We start from the raw sequence: 19,415 nt of genomic DNA, 5'->3' as shown, positions 1-19,415 counted from the left end.
GCCTGGCTCCACAGAGCCCCTGCTGGCTGGGACCCCGCACTCCTGCCACCCTGCTCTGGGCCCCGCCAGTGCGGGCTCCGTGCTCCCGCTGGCTCCTGCACCTGCTCACTCCCAGTGCCCCCCAGCCCCACAGGACAGGTGGGGGCAGTGCACAGCCCCGACACCCTGCTCGCCGGCAGGGAAGAAGCTGGTGCTGAGCGTGGGGAAATAGTGGCCCTCGCCTGCCCTGTGGCCGGCACTCCCTGCTGCAGCTGCTCACAGCCCGCGCAGAGCTGCCTGTGCCTGCTCTGGACAGCCCCGTACGGGCTGCGAGTGGCTGCAGCGCGGGGCGCCGGCCACAGGGCAGGCAAGGGGCTGCTTCCCCCCCCCCCCCAAGCTTTTCCCCGGGGTCCTCCCCTGCCCTTCCCCCTTACCCGAGTGGGCCAGCCACGTGCTCCCAGGCCAGAAGCTGAGCCTGGCTTCTGGGCTGGGGGGTGGGCCCTGCTGATGTGGGAGCCTACCAGGCTCCCCCTGGTTCCTGTTTTTTGTTTTTTTTTGTTTTTTTTTTTTTTTTTACATGAACCAGGGGCAGATGAATATTAATTTTCTAAAATTTTTAGGGGCCCCGCAGGCCAGATAGAATGGCCTCCCCGCGGGTCGTATTTGGCCCACCCTTGGTTTAGTGGGACTCGAGTGCTTACCCCTCCCTTCCCCCGGACCAGTTAAAAAAGAAAATAAAAAACCCTGAGCTTTCAGGCTGTTCTAAAATAAGAACAGTATTGGGTAAACTTAAGATGGCACTTAAAAGTGATGGAGTCAAACGGAACCAAAAGATCATGTGGACCCTAAATCAGCAAGTTTAACTCTATATAAAAAACTGAAGTCTGTTATGAGCAGATTTAAGATCAAACCAAAATAAGTTACTGCAACTAAAATAAGAGAACGCAGACAGGTTTTAATGCAGTTTAAAGACGGCCACAGTACAATGTCTGCCTTTTAACAAGGCCTTTAACTCCTGTGATTACACCCCTCCACCCGAACCCCCTCCCCCAAAAAGTTGCTGCTCGAGTTTTTCAAACCAGCTTATGTGATTTTCATAAAGGGTGAAGAATCCCTAAACGCTCCCTTACTCTGAAAAATCTCAAATCCATGTATTCCTCAAGTTCTTACCACGGGCATTTTGTTCAGTTCCAGATAAAAGCAAAGCATTTTTACCTGATTTAGTCCTGGCATCCCTCCGTCTCTTCCAAACGTGGAGTAGGAGGCTCTTTCTCCGCTTTTCCCTAAAGTGGAGGAAGAAACAAAAATAATCGTTTTGTGAAAATTTACAGAAGATGACGCTGAGCGCTTGCAGAGGAACCCCCCCGGCTCTCACAGACTTCCCCACCAAGGCACAAAACCCATCATTAAAAATCTGGCTTCTTGTGCTCATTATTGGAGTGTCAACTGAAGCAAATACCAGCTTGCTGCAAAACCAGGAGACCTTTTCACTCTGTGAGCAGCAGGGCTCAGTTTGTCCTTCTTTAAAAAAAAAAAAACCCCAATGCTGCAGCGATGCAGGGAGCCGCTTGCGGCCATGGAAACTGACAGTTTCAGAACAGAGCAAAAAAATACTAAAACAACCAAAAAGCCCTGCACACCAACTAAAAAAAGCCATCCAAATATGACAGAACCAGGGACAAAATAAACCAGAAGCTAAGCATGGCTGACCAACAGAATCTGCACGTATTTTTTCCATACAATGGCAAAAATCAGTTGTGAATCCTACAGCTAGTTGCAGGCTGAAATTCATGCTCAACAGGGGGAAGGGGGGGGGTGTGATCCCTCCTCCGAAAACATCCACATGTTGGGAACGTTTTTAAGAGGCCTGAACCGGAGGGAAGGTTTTTACTTTCCCCCTCCCCCTGCTATTAGCCTGGGTAACTAGGGTTATCAAAACCAGCATGGCTTGGGAGTAAACCTAGGACCTTTCCTGAGACTGAAGGGGCCTGTTTGCATTTCAAAGAACCTCTTTCTTGCTGAAAACCATGAAGGGAACACGGCCATGGTGAAAAGGTTAAAACCACAAGCCCCCACGCTGCTGAGTGACCGCCTCGCCATCCGAATCGGGCTCGGCAAATCAAAATACAGCTGGCTGGAAAACAGGGTCCCTTCTTTGCAAGCTGAAAGATTTCAATCTTGAAATGCTGCTCTGAGGCTTTCCGCTCCCGTTCGCTTCCCTGTGCCTCACTGAACCTCCTGCAATGCACCATGGACCGGGGGCACATCGTGGCATGGAGGTGGCCACGGTGCATTACGGGACAGGCAAGGAGGCTGGCTCGGAGAAAATGGGTGCACCAGGCCCCTGAACTGCAACCCCTGCCATGCAATGCAGTGCTAGAGAATCCTTCTGTCTTTAGGTGCTCATGTTTCTGACAACAAATGGAAGTCTTCTGTAGAAAACTGACACTTTGCATAGAAACCTTCTAGTTTCAATTAATAAAAAAAATTTCCAGCTGGCCCCAATTACAGTGCATTAATGGCAGCACGAGGGAAGGGAAAGGGATTAGTATCCCACAAAGCCAGACATGCAAAGCTGCCGGGCGTGGGGCGGGATGGAGCGTGCCCAGCTCGTGCGTGGCAGGCACCAGGTAGGAGCTCTGTGCCGACTTGGAAAGGGTGAGTGCCAGCATGCCCACACGACACTGCAGCCCACGTATTCATCACTCAACTAGCCCTGTCCTTTCCAGTAAAGACAGGTGGTGTGGAGAGACAGACTCTCTCTTTGGGGCTGTCATCTCGGGTAGCAACTAGCATGCATTTCTGCCAACACAGTTAACCTAAAAAGCCCTGGAGAACCCTGTTAAAGCATAAGATGCACTGAGGCAGCATTTACTGACTATGTTACAGCATAGCAGAGGAGTCACCTGCTTAAAACACACCTCCTTCCCTGGGTTACACAGACACCCTCATTTCCACGCCTTCATGGTGCGAGGATGGAGAGAGAGAAAGGTATGGACTGATATACCCAGATAGCCGAACGGAGAAAGATAGCGCTTAGGTTGTACTTACGTGGCACAAAGATTAGATTCTTCCACCTGCAACCCCCAAATCCACAGGGCATTTGTCCACCTTTGTTCTGTGCAACTTACTGCGTGGGACTTCAACCAACGCTGGTGCAGTGAAGCGATAAGGGGCTGGATCAGCTCCTGCCCACACAGCCAGCTAATTTCACAACTAACGCCACTTCCAGCTTGATGTGGTCAATGCATTTTCCTCTGCAGGTCCCTGCCTCTGTAAGGGGCCAGCCTGCTATCACCCCCCCCCCCCCAAGCCAGAGGCACATGCGATGCCCCCCACAATTCACAGTGGCAAGATGCACCAGCCCACATTACTGTGGTTCCACAGGATTAAACGCTAAGTAAGCAAAAGGTCAAAACGTCACAAGATGGGTCACTTCAATGACCTAATTTTTAAAAGAGCTTAGGAGCTATATTTACTGCAAAGCCCACACTTTTACAGAAATAACTCAACAGGTTGTGTCAGACAGGCCAGGGTTAGCACTAAAATAAAGGAAAACAAGGGTAATTCCAGGATGCTTTATCTGGTAAGCAACCGGCAAGCTTCCCCTCTGTAAATATCTTGCTGTTTACACATATCACTGTGCGGGTGAAACCAAGTCTAAAGCATCCTTCCGATAGCGCTGCAAACTCATCAAGTCAGCAACATTACAATTAAGGGTGCGATGCACACAATATGCTGCCAAACGTGCAGAGTAAAACTGCAAAATAAATTCTCCAGCAGTCCAATTGTGAGCCTCTTTCAAGATGCGAACACACATGCAATATCAAAGCTGAAATTCCACCTCAGCTGCTTTCTCCTGCCCAGCATTTAAATGTAGGTAAATGCCTAGGTACCAGCAACCTGTGCTATGCCACCAGTGTGCATTTTGTACAACGGAGTTAATTTGGAAAACACTGAGCACACCTGCTGCACAACAGCCAGAAAATAAAAGTGACCCTCAACATTGGAGAGCAGATCTGGTGATTGAAAGCGTTCTTTGAGTAATACAGGAAGAGGAAAAGCAGCTAAACTCCCAGAAAGCACAAGATTGTACGGTCTAATGCAGTTAGCAATTAACTCACAAAATACACCTGGGGTGGGGAGAAGATTAATATGACTAGCAACGTCTTCCAGATCTTAAGACTACTGACTTCATTTTAAAATTCCCTGACTTTTCTATGACCGAGCTGAGCAGGAAAGCCAGTGGTGCCATGAGGTCCACAGGAGCAGCATGTTGCTTCTGCTCAGCTTGCACTTCCAGAGTTATAATACTGACACACATGATGAAGATGGTGCACACAGGTCTGACAGTAGAGAATACCCTACAGGTTGAACAGACCTCAAATGTCACCCCCCACAGCGAAGGTGAAAAACGAGCAACACCTTGGTTAGAGCTGGGATGAAAGGAGGCTGTAGCCAAATACTATTCCTGCCCTCACGTTCCCAACCCACTCCAAAGAAGTACACTTCATTACAAAAATTCAGCAACTTCAGAGAGACCGACCCAAATGTTAAGAATCTTGGACAACAAAGACGACACCGAGAATACACTGCACAAACAGGAAATGGGATTTTTATAATAATTCTAACTGTTGGGTATTTTCTTGTGAATTTTAGGATGCAAAAGTTGAAAGGGGGTGGGAAAGGTAAACCAGACAGGGCAGCAGCAAGCAAGGAAGCAAGAGATAGAAGTGGGAACTGGCAGGGTGCCTTAAACATTTCCAGACATCTGAACTTTGGAAGTTTGTTTTGGAAAAGTCTGCAGCTTTTAAGTGTACTTTTTCCGGGGCGACTCCCATGAAACTCGTGGACAATCTTCATTTGACTTCTCATTCTTTCTTTTCATTAAAAAATAAATAAATAAATAAAAAATCTGTTTTTTGAATGAACAAGACTAACAAAAATCGTGAATTGGGCTGGTGGGTAAGGTCCGCAGGAGACAGCGCCGCTCCAGCAGATCTGGCAGGAGTTTGCATACTGGAAGTCCACGTGTATATATGGGGGAGGAGGGGGGAAGGGTGACCAGGCACCCATGAGGTAGTGGACAAGGGATGGGACTTTTCCCCCATGAAAAGTTTGCAAGCACTTGAAGGTGCTGTATGTAAGAAATGCTAAGTGCTTTTACCCTGCTAACTTATTTAATAGATTTCATAGACTTTAGGGCTAGAAGGGACCTCATAAGATCAACGGGTCCAGCTCCCTGCCCTTCAGCTAGGGTCAAAGGATCCCAGCAAGATAAACATCCAAATATTTCTTAAAAGTCTCCAGAGTAGGTGCTTGTACCACCTACACACCATTTCTCTTCCAGCTCCCTACGCTCCCTCCCCACTTTTATACATGTGCAGACACACACACAGGCTAGTGCCAGCCTGTCCTACAGGGATCTCCAGTACTTTATTTTCACCCATACATAATAAGCAATTTCTCAATCTATTTCCTCCCCCCTGACTTGGCACAGTCCTTCCTGAAAGACTGTGCACATGCCAAACTCAAAATTAAAATATATTCAGGTGTTTCTCTGCACAGATAACCCTGGCATTGGAAAGCCACCTACCACACACATCTCCACGCCATTGAGCAGATTCTCCCCTTAGAGAGTGACACCTAAATTCACTTTCTGGACTAAGAACAAGAATGAAAAGCCTAGTCTCGGAGGGCTGTTTATCCAGAGAGCAGCAAGGTCTGAAGATAAGCATTTACACTGAAAGCACCATCCCAGCCACATCTCTCATTCCTAGCACAGGCCAGGATCCTGTGCATGCTGGTGGGGCTGCAAAGCTGGCACAGAGCATCTTGCACATGGCAATGCAAGCTAGATGGGAACTTCAAACAGATTCATGGCTCCAGCGTTGCTGCCCTGGACATGCTCAATTCAGATGTGCACGACTGCGCTGAGAAGAGGCGACTTGCGCTTCCTCTGGGTTTGCCAAGGGGCCTCCCCAGAGAAGTGCAGGTGCTCTGCAGCCATGCAGCGTCCTTCGGGTCTTTAAACCCGCTGGGAGCATTCACACGGGTGCCCTCAAATCACTCCATCCACGTGCAGCACAACAGAGTCGCAATGGCTGCCTCTCTCATTCCTCTTCCAACCCCATACATCTCCCAACCCAAGAAACACAACAACCCATGACGTGCCCTGGCTGTGCAATGCCGACGCAGCAAGTTCGAAGGAACAGCAAACACTCTGACTCCAGTAATTCTATTAGAAATATTTCCTGGGGGAAAGAGGAGGGGAAGCAAAGCACAGCAAGCAATTAAAGAGGGAAAAAAAAATGCTTTAAAAAAAAAAAAAAAAGAGAGAAAAAAAAAAGAGTAGTGACAACCCCAGGTCCATGGGCAGATTAAAACCATTGTCCAGGAAGAACACAATTCACAATAGCTCACAATACACCCCAGATTAGAAACACTTCTCTGAAAAGAAGCTAATTACTAGAAATAATTACTAGAAAGAAATCTGTTATGGCTTATCAGTTTCCCTGCTGTTTAAACAATTTCCCCCTCCCCTATCCCCCCCTCCTTTACTGAGGGTGAATAGTGAACAGAACAACCGATTTCAAAGATCGCTTTAGAAAGGCAAGCCCCTTCCCTCTTCTTCCACAACCCTGTCTGGATTAGCAGGTTCAGGGACTAGGAGAGCCGCCCCACTACAGGATTCCTGGCCCATCGCTGACTCAAGAAAGGTCTGCAAAGAGCCAAGGAAAAGCACTGGGCTGGGATTCCACCGAAGGACTTCTCCCCCCTCCGGCCGCAACTCAGCGTCCAGACACTGGGCTCATGCCTTGTGCTTGCTTCTGTCAAGGATGAAGGTTGTTGCAAGCGGGTGCATTCTGGATTCTCCCCCTGTCCTCCCCCCTCCAGGGCCTTTTTTATGCACATTAGGAATTCAGGCCTTGTAAATTTTGCCCGGGTAGGCACTTCAAGGAACAGGAAGCTGAACGCTCAGCTATGCAGAGAAGGGGGTGACAATGTTTCTTCAGATTCTTTTAGCCTTACCTTGTAGACAGACTGTTTGATCAGTATGTCTAGTCTGACCTCTCTTAGTCCAGAAAGTTTCACCCAGTTAGTTCTATCCTTGCAATTTGAAAACAATGGTTTTTGGGGGTTTTTTGTTTAGCCCTACTAAACTCTAGTGGCTAACGAACACTTTAAAGAATATGCGCATTTGTTCAAGATAAAATATATTCGCGGTCCACCAAGGTGGGAGTGCTTGCATATGCTCGTGAGGCCCGCTGGAAAGCTAGGGAACTGTGTGTATATCAGGAGTGTTAGGTCTGACATGCTGGTCTATTTAAACAGCGTGCAAAACCATCTAATGTGCGTTACAGAATTACCAAGAGGCCTCAGCTGAGATCAGGGCTCTGCTGGGATAAACCTACGCAAAGAGAGAGCTCCTGTCCCAAAGAGGTCACGGGGCAAATAGGCCAGACAGAGAGGGTAGGGCAAAGAGCAGCAACAGAGGAGGACTTGGCTAAGTCGCACAGCAGGATACTGGCACCGCTGGGGAAAACAAGGCTCCAAATTCCTAACATAGAGCTCTACCCACTTAACTGCCAGTGCTACAATGGCACAGTTTATCACCAGGTGGAAAAATCTTTCCATTAGCTGACTGGGATCTCAAGATACAAAACCCTCAAACACTGAGCTGTTGGCAAAAACAAAGTCCTTGCTGCCTCTTCCATCTTGGAAGGCAACACAAAGGCCTGGCAACTACCAAAGCCCCAAAACTCTTCCACTCGTGTGCAAATCACACGATATTCCCCCCATTATTAGAATACAGCATCAGTGGACATCTTCAGGGGTGGAAATGTTCCCCAAACTTGCAGGGTTGTGCTACAGTCCAGGGAAAACCTCAGGATTTATCATTTCTTGGGTCCAACAGTACACAGATAGGTGCCCTCTCCCCAAACTCCCTTATTTGATCATCTTGGAAGCAGAAAGTCAGGACATACAACTTTTGTGGGGCACCTTCAGCACAGATGCACTCAACTCCTCCATCCAGCCCAGCATGTGCAGCTGATGAAAGGAGAGGCTGTTCTAAAGCTTTCTGGCTCTCCCTGATAAAATCTAGTCAGACCTGGAAATGGAGGTGAAGTCTATGCTCAGAAAAGGACTTAGAAAATTCTCACACCCGTCTCTGCCCCCACTTTGTGTCATTCTGTTCAGACCATACCCCTCTGCTGTCCGCTTAGGAGGGTAGTTAGAGATGGTAAAAGTTGCATCCAAAACTCCTGCATAACTCTGACCTTAACCCCCACATTCCTCCAACCCGCTCAAAAAGTCTTCCTCTAAACTGGACATTTTCAATTGAATCTAGATTCTGGAAAATTTAGGTATTTATCAAATATCATGCGCTTCTCCCCTCCCCTCCCTCTTCCTTGATTTTTGCTGCTGAATGAAGGCTCCCCACAGCTTTCCATTTTGCTTCGTTTTTCTCTTCTTCCTCTATTTTCTTTCTTTTGGTACAACTACTATTTTTCCCCTTTTCTCCAAAAATGTTTACAAAGTGAAAAAAATGAACCCTAAACCACCCTTTTAGCTTCTCCCTTTCTGCTGAAGTATTTTTGGGAAAAAAAGAGATCCATGAAAAATTTACAAAACTCCAAATTCAATAAAAGAATGAAAATAAACTGACACTTTGGATTTTTCTCCTTCTCAAAACTAGTTCATCCCGCTCCCCATTTCTCCTCACCAGCCATTATACCTAGTCACCAGCCTCCTTGGTCAGAAGATGAGAACATTTTTCTGTCTTGGGATATAGGGCTCCAATTGAGGTCCTTGAGGCTTTGTAATGTCTGCACTAGTCTCTTATGGGATGGATGAACCCGAGTATTTTCCGGTTTTGGGTGCTAGAGGGAGACACTTGAAGAGAACGTGAGCCTTAAATGAGGAAATTCTTGCGTGGGACCCCAGTGCCACACACACAAGACTTGCTGGGAGCATCCAGCAGCCACAGAAGTACGTTTCACTAGCAATGTGCTAGTGAAAAAAAGCCTGAAGTTCAGTCTCACATGAAGACTTTTAGGGGCAAAATCTCTCACAGGTGCACACAGCTGGGGCTGAGACCTCCTTGTTCCTCCTGACGGCAGCTCCTATCCACTTGCTCCATAAGCAGTCTCAGGAATCGTGCCGTCCTTAGCCAGGGAGAACTACCCGGACTGACTTTGCCACCTTGTAAGTAATGGCAATTTTCTTCTACAAAACTTAGAGCGCTTCACACACAGGACTATTGCTCACCACTTTCATTAAGAAGCTTCACATCAACTTTTATTACCTCCTCTGCTACAGGAAGCAAGGGGGGACTGCTATCTCCTCCTCAAATGCAGCAGGGAAACAGCCCCCTCCACTTCCTCCTCTGGAGGGAACATGTGAGGCTTAATTAAAAGTTCCCCTTTGACCATGGTGAAGAAATAACCAGCTGAGGATAGACTGCTTGCCTCTGGAAAGCTGGGTCTAACAGCTTGCCCTCTTCCACCAGACAACCAGAGAGAAGATGCTGGCCACCACTTGCTTCCACAACTTCTTCTTCCCTACTAGTTCTGCAAGAGGAACCACTGATTTGAGGGGATTTTTCCCTCCCCCACAATTAAATAAAATTTCCCCCACATAAAAATCACTGCTGCCAACACCCAGGCTCTTCTGCCAAAAATGTGGCAAGGGCATCTACAGAGGGCTTACACCATGGGTGCTAAGGGAAAGGAGGGAAGGACTAACTCTCATTACTTGCTTAATATAATAGAAGCTCTCTAAGCTCTTCAAGATGGATATTTGCTGATCTTAATCCCTCCCCACCCCTTGAGTCTGAAGAGGTAACTGGGTAAATCGTGAAACGTGCTCCTTGCATCTAGCATGCACCATCACTGGGGAAGGAGTGGGGAAGAAGAGATGCAAGTATCCCATACCTGGCAACAAGAGCTTAAAAGGAGGTTTCCCCTTATTGGCACCTGACCCAGACGGATGGAGGAACAAGAAGGGAAGGACTCACAACCCAGTCAGCAAGTCCCCAGCAAATGGATTTGCCAGCAGTGGAAAAGAAAGCACAAGAGGAGATGGGTAGCATAGTACTTGCCACACAGGCAAAACCAAGCCCCTCCATGCCTGGCCTTTTTATAATCCACTGTCACCACTGAGCGTGCAAGAGAGCAAGCACAAGCTCTACGCTGCAGCACCAATGACCATTCTGAGAGCTAGACCCTGCGTGGGACCTCAGAGGAGCCCAGGAACAAAGAACATTTCTTGAACCACCCAGAGCAGCAGTTCTTGGGCACGCAGTGACATTCTCTAGTGTGGATTTGCACTGGGAATAGGATACTAGTGGTATATCAAAACCCTTTGGCTCACAGAAGAGGTCAATGGGATTCATAGAAGTAGGGTCGATCTGTGATTTACCTGGAAGTTGTTTAACCCTCCTCTACACTGAACTGGATGTCAAGAGACAAGGGAAACAAAACCAGTGACTCCCACACATCAGCACTAGCAGGTGAACCCCTTTCTGAACATAACAAGAGAATTTCAGTGGGCAGGAGGGCTGTCAAGAGCTGTGTCCTTCAGGTGACAAGGCAGATCAGGGAAAACCTCACAAAGCAGAGGTGCAGGAGAGAAAACAGAGTTAACAGCACTGCCTTCAGCCCCGCACCGCTCCTTCCAACACAGTTTGATAGCCATATGCCCCAAAAACGATTCCCCAGAGATTGCAAGTGATTACACTCAGATATCAGCAACTCACAGCAGGGCAGCAACAGCCAGGAATAGATTCCAGAGCCCTGGTCCATTGGACTGTGTCTCTGTCTGGCTCTGCAGCACGACCCTGGGCAAGTTGCATCCTCTTTCAATGCCTTTCTCCTCCCACCTTTTGTCCCTTTAGTCCAGGGACACATGGCCCTGCAAGCCAGATCCAGACCACAGGGCTTCTCGTGCAGTGGATGGCCCACCTCTGGACGAAAGGGCAGCAGCTTGTTGGTGCAGCTCCAGAACCCAGCGTGTGAAGGCCATCACTGCTTGCGGGGCCTCTCTTTTACTCCTGCCAACAATTTTGGTCACCCGCAGTGATTGCAGACCCCAAATTCAGCAGTGGGCAAGGGGGTGCAGGGGCCAAGCAGCAGCTGTGTTCATCTTCTGGGTTCTGGAGCTGTGCCAACACACGAGCTCCAGCAGCTATACTTATCAGCTGCACGGGTTATAGTTTAACCACTCATGGGCCACCAGTTGGGCAGCCTGGGTCTAGTCTATTTAGTCCTTAAGGCAGGGACTGTCTATTGATGCATGTCTGTGCAGTGCCCAGAACAACAGGGGCTTGATCTCTACTGGGATCATATATATAGTTGGGGATAGTAGGACTAGATGATGTCCTGAGGTCCATTTCAACCCTAATTTTCTATGATTTTATAACGTGCATAAAAATATAGCATAATAGCGTACAAAGGTCTCCACGTACATGCAAACACTGGCAAGGCCCTGGACAGCAGCTCAATCAACCAGAACAGAATCATCTTTTAGATGCATCCTTGGGGGTTGGCAGGGCCTGCATTAGCCCCCTGGGCTAGCCAAGTGTTTTTCACTTTAAATTTTGTCTGCACCATCTAAAACAACAGCTTTGCTCACAGATAACACGCAGCACTTACCTACGAGTCCAGACCCCAGGAATGGTGATGAAGATATGCTGTTGTGAGATGACAGGTCCCTGTGTTCTCCGTAATGAGGGCCTTCACCATAGTTCTGCTAAAGTAACACAAAATAGCATCATGGCACATGCGACAGAACCAGCTAACATACTTGATAGGTGCAGCCATTTCTGCAGTGAATAAGCAGGGAGCAGAGAAGACCCCCTAGGTACTGCCCTGTTGCCCTAACAGCTAGGTCAGTTTGTGTTATCCAGATGCTCGTATTAGCAAGAAGTGAAACTTGACCCCCACCACCCTCCCCTTTTTTGTGGGTTTTTTTTTTTTAATATATATTTGGTTTACCTTGAAAGAAGGGACCAAGACAACATTTGGGTTTGAATTTCAAGCTGCTGCTCCCTCAATTACAAAAAGCATCATTTGTGGTATGCACATGCACAGGCATCTGGTCTGCTACTGCACAGAAAACGGTCAGGTTTGATCCTGGGATCAAGACCAAGACACGGAACCACAATCTCTGACCCAAGGAAGCGGATGGCTATATTTTATTTTAACAAAAGGTCTGCTGACTCTTAAGCCAGTCAGGCTTATACCTGGACCCAGACACTGATTTCTCAAGAGGCAGGATATGAATACAATGGGCTCTCCAATCCTACTACTTACATTTCCCATTCATAGGGACAGCAGGATAGTCCTGCTGCAGAGTGACTGGATTTCTCTGAGGGACAGGGTCTCTGGTGGGGAGAAATGGCACAAAAACAAAGGAGCAGCACACACTCTTCCACATGGAAAGCTATCACCCAGATTTATGCCTGTCCTGGAACAGCCTGGCACTTGGCAACCTTTACTGAGGCACGTCTCCTGTAGCAACTGGCCATGCAATTCACCCCATCCCAAAAATCATAAGCGTGGGATGAGGGGAGGGGAGCAGGAAGAGAAGAAGCCTATAAAAATGAGAAATGAGGCAGTGCCTGTTTCATCACTGACCTAAGGGAAGGGAATGGTGCCATTGCGAAAACGAATCATATAAACCCATTAAAACATGAGCATCTGTCAAAAAACACCATTTCAATTAAGTTAATGTCTTTTCTCTCTTCCCCTCCTCAGGCCCCAGTTATGTGCTGTAACAGCCTCAATTCCTTCCCTTCAAGAACACTTCCAGTTCTCTTCCTCCTTCCCCCAGCTGCTTTCCACTCCCTCCGTGCCAGCTTTATGTCAGCCTGATGCGCCGAACCCCTGAGAGCCGGCTCTCATACAGGCACCTCCAGCCTCTCAGCAATGAGGAACAGTGATCATGTGGGTCAGAAGAGCTGAGCTATGCGAGATGTTCAACATGCACCACGAGGAGCCGTTTCGTGGAAGTATCCTCCACACCGAGCGACCCAAGTCTGCTCGCATGCCCAGCTGTTCCACAGCTCTAAGGACCAGTGGTGGCCTGGTGTGCTATCTAGGCCAATCAAGCTAAGCCTGGCTGCTGCTTGTGCAAGACTTAGGGTCCACGTTTAGTCTTTATCATTAGAGGTCAGAGGAGACATGGGAGGCGAGCAGCATGGAGTCCTCAACACGCGCCAGATGCGAATGGCAAACCTCACTAGACGGACCCAGCTAGCACTGCCCGACTCCAAGCCGAACTGCTGCTTCTGTTCTGCACACCCTGATGCCTCTCTGCCTGCCACAAAGCACTCTGGCACTCCTCAGACTGAACGCAAGCCCAAGCATGGAATAGAGGGCAAATTGCCTAGACAAGTAAAGGCAGCACTGACAGGTGCAGCCTACAGGCTTGCAAGGTGGCTGCTAAAAACATCTCCCTGGCAGGACCTTATGACAAGATCAACAACCGTATCGGAGAGAAACAAGCAGATGTTCGTCTAGTATCACTGTGGAATTCAATTGAGGGGTGAAGGGAGCACAGAAACTCCATCTAAAAGCAGGAGTGTCAACGATACAGCCCGTGGGCTGGATGGAGCCCTATCATCTGCCCTCCAGTGCTGCCCAGGGGTCTTGGATTGGACCCATGCTCCAGACCACCCTGCATGCTGCACAGGAAAAGTGGGGTTGGTCCCAGGCACGTGCTGCCAGCTGCCCGTGGCACTGTGCAAGGTCAGCTTGCAAGCCCAATCCAATCTGAAGACCAGCCCAAAGCTACTCATCTGGCCCACAGGGCCTGATGCTTTTGACACCTGTGATTCTAAAGCGTGACAAAAAAAAAAAAAAAAAAGGGGTTTCCAGGGTTAAAACTGACTGGGGCACAAATATACACCATCATGCAGACCCTGTTTATTTTTGTTTGAGGTCACTGTTTATACTTCGTCCTTACCCTTCCTTGGTCAAACGTGGAGCTGTTTTGATCTCCCGTTCCCCAGGAACCTGATCCCGGTCTTTCATCCAAACCTACCGAAAAACAGGAAGAACAAAGGTTACTTTTGCTTTATCAGCAAACCCTCAAAGGTGTCCTTGCAAAATTAACTCTTCCTTCTACAAACAAAACAATATTTTCATTAATAAACCATTTCCACTCAGTGCAGCCAGTCCTCCCCCCTCTCCGGTTCAGCCGACGGCTTATTTGGAGAACTTCAAAGCAAATACTTACTTATTGGTAAGTATGGATGTCAAACTACTTTCTTCTCTAAACAGAGACATTTACAGGAGGATAGCCTTGTGTGGCCAGTATGCTAGCATGGGACAGTGGGATCTGATTTTGCTTAAACCCTCTCTCAAGGGATATATAAAGCTCCCTTGTACTGGATTAAGTGTGTCCACACAGAGGGACTTTCCAGTCTAACTACTGTATTTAAATCACGTGGAGGTTACCGATAAAACTCTTCCCTATATGGACAAGGCCTAAACCTTGTACTGCCATGCAGGCCTTGTGATGCACTGGGTTAACATAAACGATGGGCGATGCCAGACTGGATTCAAGGCTCACACCTAAGGAATTATGCTGCAAAGAGAGAGATGTCTGTGAACCCAGGAATGCCGAAAAGGAACCACAAGACGCAGGCCACTTTTCATTTAAAATGGAGATCATATTTAATTTATGCTTCCTTGGACTGGGAGGAGGACATTTGGGGAGTTACTCTTAAGCAGTAAGACAAAAAACAGGTAACGCCAGGACTTGGGAGCTCAGACAGATCAAGGAAAACAAAACAGCACTTTGGTCTAAAGATTTGCACCCATGTTTTAACAGGCAGAATACATCCTGGATATGCCACAAGAGTTCAGCAAATAGCCCCCCTATGAAAACTGGAGCCCTGAAATGTAACTGTCCAAATCCCACTGAATGTCAATGGGAATTGGTTGCTCAGAGGGTGACTTTCAAAAGCACCCAGGAGATTTAGGTGCACAAGTCCCACAGACTCCACAAGGTGGGCTACTAAATTTTCTTAATTTCCAAGCAAATTCCAGTCTAGTTGTTCACACTAGGTTTAAATATTGCCTGCATCACTCCACTCACAGCGGGGCAGCATAAGAAAGCCACTGCGGCTGCTCCTGGAACTGTTTAGCAATCACATTGTTGCTGTTTATGAACGCGGTTATCTATTTTTATTATATATATATTACATTACATTTCCAACAAATACACACTCTGGAACAGTTGCACCACCCCAGCAGCCAGTACATGCAGATGGCAATGTTTTTCTATAAATCACTGGCTTTTTAAGATTCTCATATTCACTCATTAACTCCAATTTTACAGTTTCAAACCTTGCACTTGATCTGTGCTCCCGCTCCAAAAAATCTTGTCGTTAAAGATTTACATTCATCTAAAGCGGCTGAGAATACACTCCCTTCCTAGCCCCTTCCACAACTGAAAAAAAAAAAAAAAAAAAAAGAAAAACACCCAATGTTTTTTACCTTCTCACACTTCAAAGCTGCAGCATATGCATCAGACTGAGAAGGGCAGCAACACAGGAGACTGCAGCAAACACTTCACAATAAACAGCAGCTCCATAGTCCACAGCAGACATGCACTTAAACTTACAGGGTAGGTGAAAATGTTTTTACTGGAGTAGGACTGGGTATTTTCTGAACATGATACCATCCCTTGCCTTCTAGCTTTTGCTTTAAGTTGCTTTGAATGCTGAGAGATGTAGTGTACTGCACAGTTTGAACAGGAAGAACTAGATTTTACCCAAGACCTCAACACCCCATCCAGCTGGGTTACAGGAAGGCTAGTAGCTTTTGTCCAGTTAGGCTCCAGGTAAGACTTCCTGGATGCACGTGCCCTCCCCTCTTACAATACAAGTTACAAGCCAGCTACAAACATGTCTATATGGCCTTACACATTATTTCTTTTTACTAAGAGGTAACTTTATACCCTTCAATGAGAATGACCATAAAAAAAGATTAGAGAAAACAAGGCATGTGGATGAGGAAGAGAGGTAGGGGGCTTTAAGAGGTTCAGAGCTCACACCAATTTCATTTTAGCAAAGCTTATTATTATGGCAAACACGCCATATATTTGTCTCCTCCGCTCCCCTTACTGTTCATTTAACCAGAAACTTCTTTCAAATTACATCCTTCTATTTCTGTGCCTTTGTGTTAATCATTTCCCCAGAGAATTGGTGTTTAATTGCTGTCTAATTTGCATAATTATGCATATTAATCTCCACACCTAATGAATATTCATAATTCTCATTTAGATTTTGTTTTCTAATCAAAAATTTCCAATGTGATTACTGTGCAGAGCAGGGATAAGCCTCTAATAATACCTTGGATACTAGGGAGAATTACTGCCAATTCTCCCACCTCCTACTTCCTAGAATAAACTTTTGCTTTGCTAATGTGTTTTTCTAAAGCAATTCATCTGCATACCCTGCAAACACCAATAGAGATCAGGAGACAGAAACGCTTGCTCTGTTCAGTTTGGTTTCTCAAGCACTTTCAAAGCATTTGGACAGTCAGGGTGAAGCTCCAAACAATGGCTCAGGCCCAATGCATCCTTGGCACGTTCCTCTCTTACACAGGGAGGGCAAGTCCTGCGAGACACCACACACCCTCCCAGTTCAGCGCCCTTACCCCAGCCACCAAGCGTCAGGGCCAGGACAGGGCTGCAAGCATACACGGCACTAGCACGGCTCTTTCTATGCAGGCGAGGCCTCATTTCCTAGGCCTCGTGCAGGCACACCAGGCGAGACCATCCCCATTCTTGAAGAAATCACAGGCCAGAGAAGACCAGACAAACAAAGAAAGAGGAAGCAAATGCTCGAGGTGGCGAAGCAGATGAGTGGCAGAGCAAGAGCAGAGCCTCGGTCTCCCAGCCATCTCACTCCAGAGACTACACTCAGCAGAGCACGGTACTGGAGTCCGTAAAATGGGCCAGGCACTTCCTGCACTGAGGGAGCCAACGTTGGCACGTTTAAAACAACAGTCTTGGTCTTCCTATCTTACCACTGATGGGGTCGTACTCTCAAACTGCCCAGGAAAGCTCAGGACCCTCCAAAGCGAAGCCCCCTGCAAAGTGTTTTCCAGCCACCAGGCAGGATGCCTCTGGTAACATTAAGAGAGTTACTGAAAATACAGCAGAGGGGCTCAAATCTCCCCCTCCTGGGAATAATCCTCTTCATGAACTACTAAGTTACAGGACTGATGGGTCTTCCTGCCAAGTCAAAGCCACACCACCAACTTGATCTCGCACGCAGACACAGTTTCACACTATCCATGTCACACGGTGCAAGCACTGGGGCTGCAAGCGGGGGTGTTTGCTTAGTTCTGCTCATAGGAAGAGCTGGAGCATTGTGGGAACACATGGAGTAGCAGAAGCCAACCACGGGGTAGTCTACCAGCAACTCGCAGTCCTATATCCTGGTACTGCACTTTCTCAACATGCTGCTGGGATCATCAGGCAAGCGGCTCTGCCCTTGCCTTGCATCCTCTCAAGTCTCAATACCTCAAGGTCCCATACACCGGGCTTACATGTCACACAAGCCCCTATCCTAGCTGATGTGTCCCGTCACCGCATCTGAATGGTGGCTAGCTGTCCTGGCACTGCACTCACGGGCACGAGTGGAAGAGGAGGGCCTGACACTGGCAGTGGTTGCTACTGCTCACTGGAAAGGCAATTCCAATGGCAATGTGAATTCCTTCAACACTGCTGGGAGCAATCTTCTCCACATGCTTGGGGCATGTTAAAAGGCTGGGGTCCAAATGATGCTGTTACATCAGCCAGCTCAACTGGACACAAAGCCTTGGAGATTTTCAGATGCTCCGTGGATGGAAGCAACAGCTGGGGATATCAGTCCGTCCTCTCTCAATAAGCCTGGGATTTGCCCTTCCCTCTTCTTCACTCCAGCCTCCTCAGAATGGGGACAGAAAGCCCATCCCTCTTAATCAGCTTTGGAGTATGCTCCTTGGGGAGGAGAGCAGCAGTGGTCACATTTCAGCACAGCAAACAAGCATGTGAAAGGGAGGTTAAAAGCCGTCCAGGCACAGACACACGCAAGGCAGCCAGGCCACTGCCAAGGTGCGCTGAAAGTGAATGCTGTTGAAGTTGCATCATTAAGAGCACTGGAAAGTAGGGCTGAAAGGGGCCCCATAGGGTTATCTAGTCCAGCTCCTCGTTCAAGGCAAGATCACCCTTGACTGAAGCATCCCAGTTAAATGTCTGTCCAACCCCCTCTTGAAAACTTCAAGGGATGCAGATTCCACAGCTTCTCCAAGAAGCCTGTTCCAACACTTGACCACCCTCCTCGTCCAAAAGTTCCTCCTGATCTCCAACACAAGTTTCCCCTGCTGAAGCTTTCCTTCTCCCAGCGAACAAAGCTGCACAACTCTGGGATCATAGCCCCAGGTAGACCATCTAAAGTGCTTCAGCTAGCATTTGTTCATGCACAACTGCACACATTTAAATATATTGTGCTGAATATCATGGGCAGAGCTAGTAGCGCCACCTATCTTCAAGGTGCCCAACACCTGAAGAGAAGAGGAACTGACTGATGTGATTTGGCCATTTCAGAGAATAAAGCAAGGAGGTGGTGATGATGCCCACCTTAAAAAAAACCCCCAAAAATCCTGGCCACCTTTTCTTTGAACATCTCCAGCATCCTCCCTCCCATTTTGGAGCAGGGACTTGACACTTGGCAGTGTGACCTTTTTGCCATCCATCCAAATTTGGCCAAGTTATAAGCCTCTGAAAATATTCTTTGCACAAGCTCAGGAGAGACCTGTTTAGAGTTCAACAGCTAAATCCTCAGAAGATTCAATCTCAACTGGGCCTGCTCAAGCCTCTCATAGCTCCTAAAAGAGACTAAGCCAACCCCTGGTTGCAGGGACAAGTCTGGCTGCCCCAGACCAGGGTTGTGGGCAGGTACTAGAGCCGAGAGCAACCAACTCTCTCCCCTGTACTTTAAACCGGTCCCCTTCTTGCTGGCCCCCAGGAGGCAGGAAATTGTGGCGGGGGTCCACCTGATTTGGATGCAAAGCAGACAAGAGCCAATGCAAGGAACAGGAAGGAGTCTGGTGGGGGACAGGGATGGGGCAGGACAAATGACTAGCAGTGGAAGGCAAGAGTGACTGGACAAAGAAAGGCAGTAGCATTAGGAACCAGGAAGGTTAGGAAAGGGGGACAGGAGACAGATCTGAGGGGCTGGGATTCACGGGAAAGACTTGAATGGCTAGGCACAGACACCAGGACAAGGAGACAGGGGGAACGGTCGAAGGGACTCACTGGACGAGCAGCCCAGGGAAAGGGCATAGGACTGGAAGCCGGTAGGGTAGGGAGAGAGAAAGACTAGCCTAGGAGTTAGGGGAGAATGGGAATTGGGGCTGGTTGGACAAACAGAG

General features: G+C 48.0%; 1 protein-coding gene across 14 annotated transcripts in view; it reads right to left on the bottom strand.

Annotated features, from left to right (window-relative positions):
• The window catches only part of TCF3 (transcription factor 3), a 110,918-nt gene that overhangs the window by 46,511 nt on the left and 44,992 nt on the right, over positions 1-19,415 (bottom strand). For 10 of the 14 annotated variants that reach the window (XM_059719451.1, XM_059719453.1, XM_059719454.1 and 7 more), the window contains 3 exons: positions 13,951-14,024; positions 11,637-11,733; positions 1,195-1,262 (listed from right to left, as the gene is read on the bottom strand). In XM_059719451.1, coding sequence (XP_059575434.1) covers positions 1,195-1,262; positions 11,637-11,733; positions 13,951-14,024 — 239 coding nt within the window. The remainder of the gene's footprint in view (positions 1-1,194; positions 1,263-11,636; positions 11,734-13,950; positions 14,025-19,415) is intronic. The other 4 variants (XM_059719460.1, XM_059719450.1, XM_059719459.1 and 1 more) reach the window with 1 other exon arrangement.

The sequence above is a fragment of the Alligator mississippiensis genome, chromosome 16, assembly GCF_030867095.1.
Source record: "Alligator mississippiensis isolate rAllMis1 chromosome 16, rAllMis1, whole genome shotgun sequence".
Classification (NCBI taxonomy): Eukaryota; Metazoa; Chordata; order Crocodylia; family Alligatoridae; genus Alligator; species Alligator mississippiensis.
Note: the sequence above shows the minus strand (reverse complement) of the source record. Positions and strands in the feature narration are given on the sequence as shown.